Genomic DNA, 13,091 nt, shown 5'->3' on the forward strand with positions numbered 1-13,091 from the left:
TGAAAGGTTTTTACCTTTCATCAACACCTTATATGTCCTAGTTCTGTTGAATATCCTGATGACAGCACATTTTTATGTTAAAACAAGATAGCAGTTTCCTTTCACAGCTATAAAAAAAACAATATATCATAACATTTTTATGTTTCCTTCTAATGAGCAAACAACATGACAGTTTCCATTCATAGTTATAATAAAAAATAAATGTATATATCGCTATCTCAGGGTGGTGATAGCCAGTGCTGAAAAGAAGGAATGCTTTATTAAGAAGTGCATTTTAATTATTTTTTTAAATAAAGTTTATTTTATTTTGATATATGCTTATGTACACTGGCGCGCTAGTCAGTAGAACATAAAAATATATACTCAGCGATGCTCAGCTCCTCCGGTGACTTTTATTGATGAATTCAGGCAAGAGAAGTTTTGGTATTATTGTGGTAAGCTGCAATAGAATATATTCATATTGGACAAAGAATTTGCTCTCCATTTTGCTGACCCTCAATCAAATCTTTCTGCCTGAAACTGTTGCCTCACACTGCCTCATTATAGGCACACCCATCTAGTACATAATGTAATACATTTCTACCACTCATTGTATTAAGTGATATCGCTACCCTGTAGAACATTAGATAATTCCCCTATACATTTTCTGTCATATGGCAAAATGCCCCCTTGCAACATATGTTCGCATGCCTTTTGGTGCCAAATAGCCCTGTCCCTCTAATCTTTTAAAATGCATTTGAGTTTGACATACTGATCTCTATTAAAAAAAACTGCAATTGCCCCCAGCTGTTTATTTGGTTCCTATACTCAAACTGATAGCATTGATTGTGTACATTTTGCTTGTTTTGATGCTTTTTTTGTTTTTTTCTTCTTTTTGTATATAATGCTATGTGCTGTTAATGTGTGCAATAAAGGCTGCCAAATTGTATGTGTGCATCTATAATAGGTGCATCTATTTCTTTAAAAAAATGTCCCTTTTTGATAATTTGAAATGAAATGTTTAGAAGCAATGGAGGCGTGCGCTAGTACGCAATTTAATTCCCTCTACAATTCCTAGGACCTGCCTTAAATCCTAGTTACTGATGCAAGTCTAGATATCAACATGCAGCGAAGTGCAGGGGGTACATGACAATGCGAATCATGTCCATGCAAAACAGTGGTTTGGCGAATTGCATCATCAAGGTTCCTCCCACCACATGGGAGAGGTGCGGAATTCCAGAAGGGCAGCCTACTCTTCTGAGATTCCAGGAGCAGTCCCTGAAATTTTGGAGTCTCCCTGAAGTTCCAGGACAGTAGGCCAATACATTTCTTACTACATACCTCCCAACGTTCCCAATTCAAGGGCTTTGTCCCACCATCCCGACTGTACACCTTTGTCCCGATTGGTGGGAAAGTTGGGGGAGATTCTGTCCACTGCTGCTCTGCATAGCAGAGTAGTGGTGAACAGGTTTGGAGGGGAGGAGAGAACAGGGCAGCCTAGTTTTCATGCCCCCAGCCTGCCACGGCCATGCTCCTTTCCAGCTGCCGGAGGGACCACCGATGGGAGTTATGTTAATACTATATGATATATTTCTCCTTTACAATGCCTTCTAGTATATGACATAATAATACTTTATAAATCCTACTAATGCTGATGTAATCTCTACATCATTTCCAGTGTTTATGTCATGTTGAGTAACTGTAGTTTCCTGTGTCCATATACTGTTTAATAAAACTGTATTATACTCATGTCATGTAGTCATGGCATATTATGTAGGTTTAGTGTCATCTACCTGTAGAGAGTGTAATAGAATTGATTTAACCAGTAGTCAGGTCATGTTAGTTAGGTGTAGTGTCTCCTGTCTGAGTGTAATATAATTGTATAACGGTCATGACACATTGAGTAGGTGCAGGGGAGAAGGTACAAATTACCAGGACCTAGACATTCCTGGGGGCACTGACCTGCATGAGTAGTGGCAGGAGCCCCCAATCTGGATTGGTCAAGCCCCGTTCGGCAGCTATGGAAGATAACTCAAGAAGTTGCTTCGCCGTGGCCTGGAATTCCTCTTGGTGGCCCTAGGTGTAGTGTCCTATAGCTTACTGTCATATTGTGGTATCACCTTTCAGAAGTAAGGCAGTGTGAAGGTAGTCTGGTCTTTATTTGGCAACTTTTAGTGTTACCAAAAAGGGTCACTATCCTTGCAGGCAAAATCATTTACCTGATTAATACACAATATATTGTGTAATTATTATTTTGTGAAAAGGTATGGTCATGTATGCAACATTATTTACTTTTGAGGAAATAACATCGCCAATTCAATTTTACATGATGAGATTTGTCATCTTTATTTCTTTTCTTGCATGTATGTATGTATTTATCTCTTGTTGCGCTTCACATTGGTCCTCAGAGTTACGAGCAATGCAGGAAATGTGCAAATTTGCACATTGGCAATACCATGTTGTCCTCCAGGGGGAGTGGGGGTAAATTTAAAATGTTTGGACAGATTTAAAGAGCAGGTGTGTCCTAGCTCAACTCTATATTGCCGTGTGAAATAAATCCACCCGGTATGTTTGTGCTACGTGTAAAAGCAGACAATAATTTTCTTGCATGCAAAAAATAAAAAAATGCATCTGCACTGCTAGTATTGCAATATGGTTTGTACAGGAACAAATGAGCAACTATTATTTGATTTTCTCTTAACACTAAATAAGACACTCTGTATATAAATAGATAACTGTAACTATCATTATCACCATTGAACCTCATAGGCATACAGTGTGGCACAATATGCTACCCTCTAGTTATGCCACTTTATACCATATTGTGATCCCAGGCAAAAACATTTAAGTGGAAGATACCGGAGCTCAGAGAGTTTATCTTCTGCCCCATTCAGTTCATTTTTGATAGCTGGTGACATTCTGTCAAATGTTATAGTTTGGAATGCAGCAAGAAATGTCACAGCACTGAATGAGAGTGGGATTTTGAACAACTTGCTGGAAGAGTCTCTTTAGTAGTCTTCAGTGATGTTATTGACAATTTTGATCTCTTCCTAAACTTGTCTCTAACCTTGTCGCGAAACTCTTCAGACACATAGTAATACACAAAGGGATCCACACAGCTGTTGATGGCACTCAAAGTTAAGCAGACCATGTAGACTGCATAAAGGTCACCATAGCTTTGAAAACAGTGCTCAGAGTAATGTATCAAGAGCACAACATTGCTTGGTGTCAAGAACACAATTACTATAACCAGAACCAAGGCACTTAGTTTAACAGCATGGGCATACTTCTCCCCACTCAGCATCAGTGCCCGAATGACACAAACATAGCAGAAAATGATAATTACCAATGGTAAAATAAAGCACAGGACAATGATGGACATGAAATAATAAAACAGATACATGGCTTGCTCTTGTCTGGGAAGAGCATCGTGGCACACTGTAAGCTCAGTGTTCGAGAGACGGTAGGATTGTTGCATGGTGGCCAAAGGAATGGTAGATAAAATGGCAATTAACCAGGAACTAGAGCATATACCAATAGCAAAGGTCCTGCTTCTAAATGTCCTGGAAAAGAAAGGGTGAACCACGGCCAAGTAACGGTCAATGCTGATACTCATAAGGAGCAGGACTGAGCAGTACATGTTACCATAGAAGAAGCTAGTTACAGCCCTGCACATCAGCTCACCAAAGATCCAATTGTTCCCTAGAAAATAGTAAAACACCTTAAAGGGCAGCACCACAATGAGCAGGAGGTCTGCCACTGCCAGATTGATCAGGAAAACAGTTGAAGTCATCTTTTTGACTTTGGTCATCAAAACCCACAGAGCAAGGCCATTGGCTGGTAAACCCACCAGGAATACTACAGTATAGATAGAAGGTATAAGCACAACCGTTACGGAGCTTTTCAGGTGATCTTTGGATGATTGTGGAATTGACAACATTGTATTGTTCAAGTCCCCTGGGAAGGATCGTGGGCATAATGTATACTCAGACGTATTTGTCTCATTAGATTGTGCTTCCTCGGAATAATCTGAAAATAAATGTGAAATAACGTGTTAGACCACATACGCTCTCTATATGCCTTCAAATAAGTATATGCTCTTTTTATAAGTTGGATTTATTTTTATATAATACATTTAAAAAAAAAAAAAGAAAATATATATATATATATATATATATATATATATATATATATAAAACATTAATTTTCTGCATAATAACATTTATTAATGAGTGTCTATGTGCCATTTTGCTTTAAATTCAATAACTTTAACAGTGTCACCCTGTCGCCAGACGTTAAAAGGACACATATCTTACAATTATCTTTCCTACCTTTCTTCCTCCTTGCTTCTATTAACTGGTGATATATCACCTAATGCAGGTCCCCCTCACTTTTCCCACACACATATATCTGAACGCTACCGAAATCCAGCAAACCTCAAACATATCCCCTGCCTCCCCTATCTTCCAAAGTTCTTTAAATATGCCCTTTGGAATACACGCTCTGCTTGTAACAAATTTACTTCCGTACACGATCTCAAACAACCTAAACCTTCTAGCAATAACAGAAACATGGCTCACGCAATAATACACTGCCTCACCTGCAGCCCTTTCACATGGTGGTCTCCATTTCACCCACACCCCCAGACCTGGAGGCAGACAAGGAGGTGAGGTTGTACTACTTCTGTCCTCACAGTGCACATTCACAGTTCTACCAAATGTCCCATCACTCACATTCACATCTTTTGAAGTACATACTGTTAGGATTTTTAACCCATTCTCTATGCATATTGCTGTCATCTATCGCCCCCCCTGGACCACACCAACAATTTCTTGAACACTTCTCGACATGGCTCCCTCACTTCCAATCCTCTGACATCCCCACCATAATCATGAGTGATTTCAACATCCCTATTGCTAATCCACGTTCCAATGCTGCTTCGAAACAACCCTCTCTCTAATATCCTCACTTGACCTCTACCAGTGGATTGAATCCGCTACTCATCAGGATGGCCACTGTCTTGATTTTGTTTTCTCTAGACTATGCTAAGTTTCTGATTTCCTTAACACTCCTTTCCCCCTCTTAGATCATCAACATATTAGCTACTTGCTCACCTCCAGTTCTTTACCCTCCCCAGTGTCAAACTCTTCCAAGCCTCCTCACAACTGCAGGAGTATCAACTCTATTGATCTTCAACAGTTTTCCACCTCTCTTCTACACCTTCTCTCCCCAGTTTCTACATTCTGCTCCCCTGATATGGCAGTACCCCATTTTCACCAAACCCTAGCAACTGCCATTGATCAAGTGGCTCCAGCGACTCTACATACTCTGTGTAGACTTTGTTTCCAACCATAGCACACTAAAGTAACATGGACTCTACAAAAACTTTCTCATAAAGCAGAACGTCACTGGCGTAAATCTTGTACCTCTAATGATTTCATCACAATTACTGGTATCTAGCACTCCTATAGAAATGCTCTGGACACTGCAAAACAAACATACTTCCAATCTCTCATCTATGCTCAGACTTCTAATCCCAAACGCCTTTTTAACAAATTTTCTCTTCTCAATTCTCCCACCCCAGACCCTCCGACTACCATCAGTGCCCAGGATCTTGCTTCCTATTTCAAGGACAAAATAGATAAGATCAGGCTTGAAATGGTATCATCTCCCTCGACAAGCAATCAGCTCAATTTCTTTGTAGCACCCTCTGACACTCTCTTTTCATTTGATCCTACAAATGAGGAAGTTTCTACTCTCTTCTCATCTTCCTACTCTACCTCCTGTCCTCTTGATCCCATACCCTCTCAAATTGGTAGGTCCCTGTCTTCTGTGCTCATTCCACCTCTAACTAAAATATGTATACTCCCTCTCTACTGGTATTTTTTCTTCACAATTCAAGCATGCAGTGATTACTCCCATTTTGAAAAAACTAAATTCTGAGCCAAACTCTCTCTCAAATTACCACCCCATCTTTCAGCTCCCATGCCCCTCCAAGATTCACGAGGGAATTGCCTACACACGCCTCACACACTTTCTTACAGCAAACAGCTTACTGTATTCTCTTCAGTCAGGCTTTCGCTCTCAACACTCAACTCCATTACTCTGTTCTAATTCTCCTGGATTTCACTGCTGCATTTGACACTGTTCACCACTCTCTCCTCATACAAACACTACAATCCCTAGGTCTTGAAGGCAATGTCCTATCCTGATTCTCATCCTACCTATCTAATCGCTATTTCAGTGTTCATTTCTCTGGATCCACCTCTGCTCCACTTCCTTTATCAGTTGGAGTACCACAAGGCTCAGTCCTAGGTCCTCTGCTATTCTCTATCTACACCAATTCTCTTGGAAAACTAATAAGCTCCTTTGGATTTCAGTATCATCTCTATGCAGATGATACACAAATCTATCTATCCTCTCCTGATCTTTCACCATCTGTGTTATCTCATGTTACTGAGTGTCTTTCTGCCATTTCATCTTGGATGTCTTCTCGCCAACTCAAACTCAATATTTCAAAAACTGAATTAATAATATTCCCACCCAAAAACAGAAGCTTCCTTTCTGATGTTTCTATTTCTGTTGATAACATGACTATAAATCCCACCCCGCAAGCTCGTTGTCTAGGTGTAATCCTTGACTCACAACTATTGTTTGACAGGTGGGATTAAATTTTTGCCTCTGAAATATTCATAGTCAAAACACTTTCTAAATTTGAAATGCCATACATATATTGTGAAGTATTAATATTAGTGAACATTAACTATCTAATTTCAAGTTAATCAAAACCGTGCTGTGATGCAAGGGTACAAATGCACGTATTTTTGCATGCAGGGAAAATACCGGCTGCTTTTACTTGTTGTACACAGCTACTGGGCAGCTTTATTGTTACACTGCAATTTAGAGATGAACTAGAACACGCCCTTTACAACTCTAAGTCTGTCCTGATATTTAAAATATGACCCCCCCCCCCCCCCTGCAGTGCTACATGTTTTTTGCCAAGGTGCAAATTTGCCCATGTTTTGCTTTGCTCCTAACTCTAAATTAGGTGCTAAATATATGTCCTGCTTAGTCTCTGTATTACTCAGCGCTGCAAAAAGAAACCAGTGACATTTCTTGTGCTGTGCTTTTCTTCATATTTTGAACATTATAACTGGTGTAGGGGATCCTGGCTCCCTGTACTCCCACCTGCGCTTGTCTATTGTTTAGCTACTCTACCAGCTAACCAACCAGCTTTTTTGGTCTGTTGCTTCAATCAGAGCCTTCACTAGGCTTAGAAAAAAGCTGATTATACAATTCTGAAATGGTTGTGTAACTAAAACCAGCATCAACATTCACAGGTAGATAATATCACATAAGCATAGCTAAGTACTGTATATTTATATTCAGAAAAAAATACTTTTTACAGTATATTCTTGACGCTATTGTACACACTAAAATAATTTTCTGTATCTATTTTATATCTGCCTCACAGTGCTAGGGTTATGGGCAGGGGAGGGCTCGACTCAGCTGCCTATTTTAATGGTAAAAAAGGCAGGTGGCCCAGTGACCCAGCCCAAGGTAGCCAATTATGGGACCAGCTTGGGGGCAGGGCCGGATTTACCGCTAGGCAACCTAGGCACCTGCCTAGGGCCTAGCAGCTCTCGGGGGGCACAGCTGGGGGGTGCCGCGAGTCGGGGGAGGTCGGGTGCCGCGAATCGGGGGAGGGGGGGTCGGGTGCCGCGAATCGGGTCCCGGCAGCCTCTTCTCCTCTCAGTGTCTCAGTGATAGAGAGAGGAGGAGAGGCTGCCGGGACCCGACGAGCGATCACGTGAGTCTTTTTTTTTTTAAATCTCGACTGACCGAGGAGGAGCAGCACGCCGGAGAAGAGAGGCAATAGAAAGGTAAGTAAAACAACGGAGGGACATAGGTGGTGATGGTGAAGGGGCACAGAAGTGGTGATGGTGATGGGCACAGAGGTGGTGATGATGAAGGGCACAGAGATGGTGATAGTGATTGGCACAGAGGTGGTGATGGTGAAGGGGCACAGAATTGGTGATGGTGATTGGCACAGAGGTGGTGATGGGCACAGAGGTGGTGATGGTGAAGGGCACAGAGATGGTGATTGGCACAGAAGTGGTGATGGTGATTGGCACAGAAGTGGTGATGGTGAAGGGGCACAGAATCGGTGATGGTGATTGGCACAGAGGTGGTGATGGGCACAGAGGTGGTGATGGTGAAGGGCACAGAGGTGGTGATTGGCACAGAAGTGGTGATGGTGATTGGCACAGAAGTGGTGATAGTGAAGGGCACAGAGGTGGTGATGGTGAAGGGCACAAAGGTGGTGATGGTGAAGGGGCACAGAGGTGGTGATGGTGATTGACACAGAGTTGGTGATGCTGAAGGGCATAGAGGTGGTGATGCTGAAGAGGCACAGAGGTGGTGATGGTGAAGAGGCACAGAGGTGGTGATGGTGATTGGCACAGAAGTGGTGATGGTGAAGGGCACAGAGGTGGTGATGGTGATTGGCACAGAAGTGGTGATGGTGATTGGCACAGAGGTGGTGATGGTGATGGACACAGAGGTGATGGTGAAAGGGCACATGTGATATTGTGAAGGGGCAAAAGTGACAGTGAAGGGTCACAGTGTGATGATAGAGGGAAAAAAGTGACAAGAGCACATACTTGGATTTATGCGTATTATTTTTGCAAACAACTTAAGTAAGTATTTCTGCCCTGACTTCAATATTTATTAAGTTGTTTTGACCCAACTACTTAAAAAAACGGGACTGCTTGGTAATTATTTAGGGGTGCCTTTTCTGCAGCAGGGTGGCCTTGCTCTTTTCACATGTTAGATACGCCCCCAAAGATGCAAGCCACGCCCTCACCTCCTTTGGCGGCGTGCCGCTGCTGCGCGGCGGCACATGCTTTCATATCTACGTAACTATAGGGGTATATGGTAGGCATGCGGCGGCACATGCTTTCATATCTACGTAACTATAGGGGTATATGGTAGGCATGCGGCGGCACATGCTTTCACTTCTACGTAACTATAGGGGTATATGGTAGGCATGCGGCGGCACATGCTTTCACTTCTACGTAACTATAGGGGTATATGGTAGGCTGCAAAAATATAGTGCTATGGATTGTTTCAGGGAGGGGGCCCAAAAACAGTATCCTGCCTAGGGCCCTATGAGGTCTAAATCCGGCTCTGAGTTATAGTACCAACAAAATTGATTCTCATACACTCTGACACATATTAATTTGAGGGGATAGCAGAAGAAATCCAGTATGCCTTGTAGCATTGGACATACTCCCTTTGATAATAATGCTACATTTAAGATTTATTTGAAGTAAAATATGTATTTTTGGAATATTGTAGAATGTGTGAACCTGTTGGTCGACAAGCCCAGGTAGCAAGCAATACTGTCTTAAAATAATTAGATGTTTGTATTGAATTGAATTGAATTTGTATTTATATTTCGTATTTGTTTGTGATTAATTATATTTTACATGGTAAATGTGACTATTTGCATTTATTAATAGCGGTCAATACACTATTCTTTCTTATGTATATGATGCTTTATTACATTATTATATTGTGCACACGTAGGGTAATGTAGCTTTCACATTTACCAATAACACTGTGATGCCACAACGCTGCACTGTCTGTGTGCTATACTTACACTTTTCTACAATATCTCTATCCTACCCCTATACTATTATGGGGCATAAGTATATACACTTCTTACTGCTAATGTAAACATGATGCATTAGGCAAGTGATGTACAGCTGCTGACCATATACACATATCTTGTGTGCAAGTTTAAATCTATCTTATAGATGTATCTGGCACAAAAATGGGGTCATAATCATCAATTCAGAATCTTATACCAGCCCTAAGGGACATACAAAAATACGGAGTATCTTAAAGATATGTCTAACTGTAAGTCAGACGTCTCTCTAAAGGGCATGGTTGACTCAAGGTGAGATTTCACTTCTAATCAATTTTTTTTCTGTGTTCCAAGAATTAATATATACAGCAAGAAGAGAATAGTGTATTCACTGTAGAGAAGGGTAGTACTAAATTTAGGACCATAGGTCTCCAATAGAATGGCACAATACAATGCTTCCTTAAATGTAGTGGACGTGCCAGATCGCAATGCCCACCCCATAGTATTTTGATGAGCGCAAGGCAAAGCTGGAGGTGAGCAGAGCAGTTCTCACCTCTAGTGACATTTATCAATATTCACATAAAGTGAAAAGTAGTTTTCAATCCTTATCGCAATGATAAGGATTGAACTACTTCTCACATTTATGTACAGCCCTGCACAGAAACAGCAGTTCCGAAAAACTGCTGTTTCAGTGATTAAAAAAAATCATACTTACCCCCCTCTTCGGAAGCGCTGTCTCCGGGTCTTCTCTTCACTCTTCAATTGCGCATGTCCAGTTCCAAGAACTGGACATGCGCACACAGATTTATCGTTGCAGAGAGAGCGCGCTGAGTGACAGGGAGGGATCATGTGATCCCTCCACACATGCGCTGTCCAGCTCTGCTCTTCGGAGCAGAGCTGACAGCATTAGATTCCTTCAATTCCGATGATGTACGCCAGCGCTGGCGTACATTAACATGACAAGTTCCCGAAAAAAATGTTTTTTCGGGACTTGTTAGATTGCGGCCAGGAGCAGTCACCATTCTGTTGAATGGTGACTGCTCCCAAAAACGATCTGAAGTGAAAAGCAGTCATTTTCATCAGTCATCAGTGCGATGGGACTTTAATAAATTTGCGTTGGACACTTTCTGGACCAAATTACACAGTAAGTGCACGATAGTGCAATACCGTTTTTTCTTAAATATGCCCCATAGTTGGCAAATGCAATCTGAGTATATAATACCCAAGTAATGCTAATATATCCATAAATATAGCGTTGAGATGCCCTCTTCTCTGTATATTTTGGCAAATCTTGTGTCTATAAGGGATAGTGCGCTGCCTACAGTGCCTATTATGGAAATTAAAAGTTACTTTGTACTTCTGTGATTTGTACGAAAGAATTTAGTCTGCAACCTTTACATTGCCACAAAACTCCTCGATCACTTTTAAAATTCTTTTAATTTACAGTAGTGGGTATATTATCACCTATCTATATGTTTCTTATTGTTATTGTTTAGCCTTATTCTCTATGCTGTATATGCAAAGAACTGCAATATTGTAAGTGAATCATATTATAATCACGTGCAGTGATCATGTCATGATGGAACTCAGGAGCTGTAATTTCCTACGCGGGGGTGTTTTGCCCCTTTCTGCCACAGTACTTGTAAACAGCTGCTAACTCCTCCGCACTAGCCGCTCACTGTAGGAGCATGTGCTAAATACGTCCTGTCACTCTCCTGCTGTCAGTCACCACACTGCAGTGATTGTACGAAGGAGATCCCTGCCAGTCTTCTTCACCTATCAATTATTGTGGCCAGTGGCTGGAACACTGACAGAAGTGTTTAGATGAATGCTAAGGACCAGGAGGATAAGTGAGAGCCTAGATTACGCTGCCCCTATAATGGTACCAAGGTTCTCATCTGGCATCATGGTGAGCACTGATTCACCTGTCTGCAATGATCTCTGTAATTGTATGCATGTATGTATGCCATCAATACTTTGCCCTATGAGGCATTTTAAAAGTTATACTATATTAGTCTTGACTTGAAGATTGTTAATAATAAGTATGAAATGCAACAATATTAAGTGTCTAATAACTGCCAGTAGGTACAAAACACAGAATACATTATGGTAAGTGATAGTTCTATAGCTCTGCCTATATCGTTCCACAACAGTTCTGTATTGTTATTTTGTATAACATTAATTACAAAAAGTACTTACATAAACATACAGAGATAGTAGGCGGTAAATAATCTCTTCAGTATATCTTTCAGTTATACTCACATCCACAATACTGTATGCATCAATAACTCGGATATGTTTAAATACACAAAAACTTTACAAATTCCTATAAGTATGCAGCCCATCGCACAATGCCTGTACAACATTAGATGAGAATCACAGTGTGACCCTTACCATATGAAAATCTGTATTTCTTCCCTACAAATTCTTACATACTGAAAGTGCGTACTTATTACGCCCCATTATTTGCACTGCTGGTCAAAATCAGATGGGAGATTCTGATTATCTCAGCAGCATTTCCTCCCTTAACTCTCATATCCAATCTCCACCTTTAAGTTCTGTGTAGAGGTGGCTCACAGGCTAATCCTAAATCATTTCCAGCATAAGAAACAGGCATTATACCCCATTTCATACAACATCCATAGAGAGCATTACATAAGTCTGGCTAGAAATAATACATACCATCATAGTCTTGAGTGGCAAAAGATCTGACCCATAACGCTAGGAGCAGTATTAGGATGTGGAATGGCCACAAGCAGCCTGAGGAAGCCATGATCTTTATGAACAGCTAAGAACTAAAAACAAGGGATGCTATTATGCTTACGATTATCCACTTCCTATGTCTGTTAATGTACTGAAAATACCCAAAGAGGAAATATAGCAGTGGATACAGGGGGAGGGAGAGTTGTCTATGTGGAGCAGATGTGGGCAATTTCCTTTTAGGGAGGTGGGCAAGGGGAGCTACAGTGAAACTTGTGGAATTACAATTCTGTCCTATGTCTCATTGAGATGAAATAGCTGTCTCTTTGTGTTTAGATGTGCTTGTGTGCACCTGTATAATTTTTGCTTGTTTTGTTTTTTTGTATACGATCTAAATTCTGGGAGCATTGTGGTGGTGACTCAAGAGATGTTGAAACAGGTAACATTTAAAAACATGCAGTCTATATATATTATATACAGTAATATGATCTATATGTAGACTTGGGGGTAAATGTATCAAGCTGAGAGTTTTCCAGCAGGTTTGAAAAACCAATCAGATTCTAGCTATCATTTATTTAGTACATTCTACAAAATGACAGCTAGAATCTGATTGGTTGCTATAGACAACATCTCCACTTTTCAAACCCGTCGGCAAACTCTCAGCTTGATACATTTACCCCTTGGTGTTACCTTACGAATAACCTCTGATATTCTTGCTCCACAACAAAACACACCAGAAAGACAAAATAGCAAAAAAAAA

At 40.9% G+C, this 13,091-nt stretch overlaps 1 protein-coding gene across 1 annotated transcript; it reads right to left on the reverse strand.

The window, feature by feature from the left end:
* Positions 1–2,649: 2,649 nt before the first annotated feature.
* Positions 2,650–12,477, reverse strand: F2RL3 (F2R like thrombin or trypsin receptor 3). Its single transcript, XM_075207132.1, has 2 exons — positions 12,314–12,477; positions 2,650–4,008 (listed from the first exon to the last, which is right to left on the reverse strand). Exons 1-2 carry the CDS (start codon positions 12,402–12,404, stop codon positions 2,936–2,938), a joined length of 1,164 nt encoding a protein of 387 aa, XP_075063233.1. The 5' UTR covers positions 12,405–12,477; the 3' UTR covers positions 2,650–2,935.
* Positions 12,478–13,091: the final 614 nt, after the last annotated feature.

This window comes from Mixophyes fleayi, chromosome 1, assembly GCF_038048845.1.
Source record: "Mixophyes fleayi isolate aMixFle1 chromosome 1, aMixFle1.hap1, whole genome shotgun sequence".
NCBI classification, from domain to species: Eukaryota; Metazoa; Chordata; class Amphibia; order Anura; family Limnodynastidae; genus Mixophyes; species Mixophyes fleayi.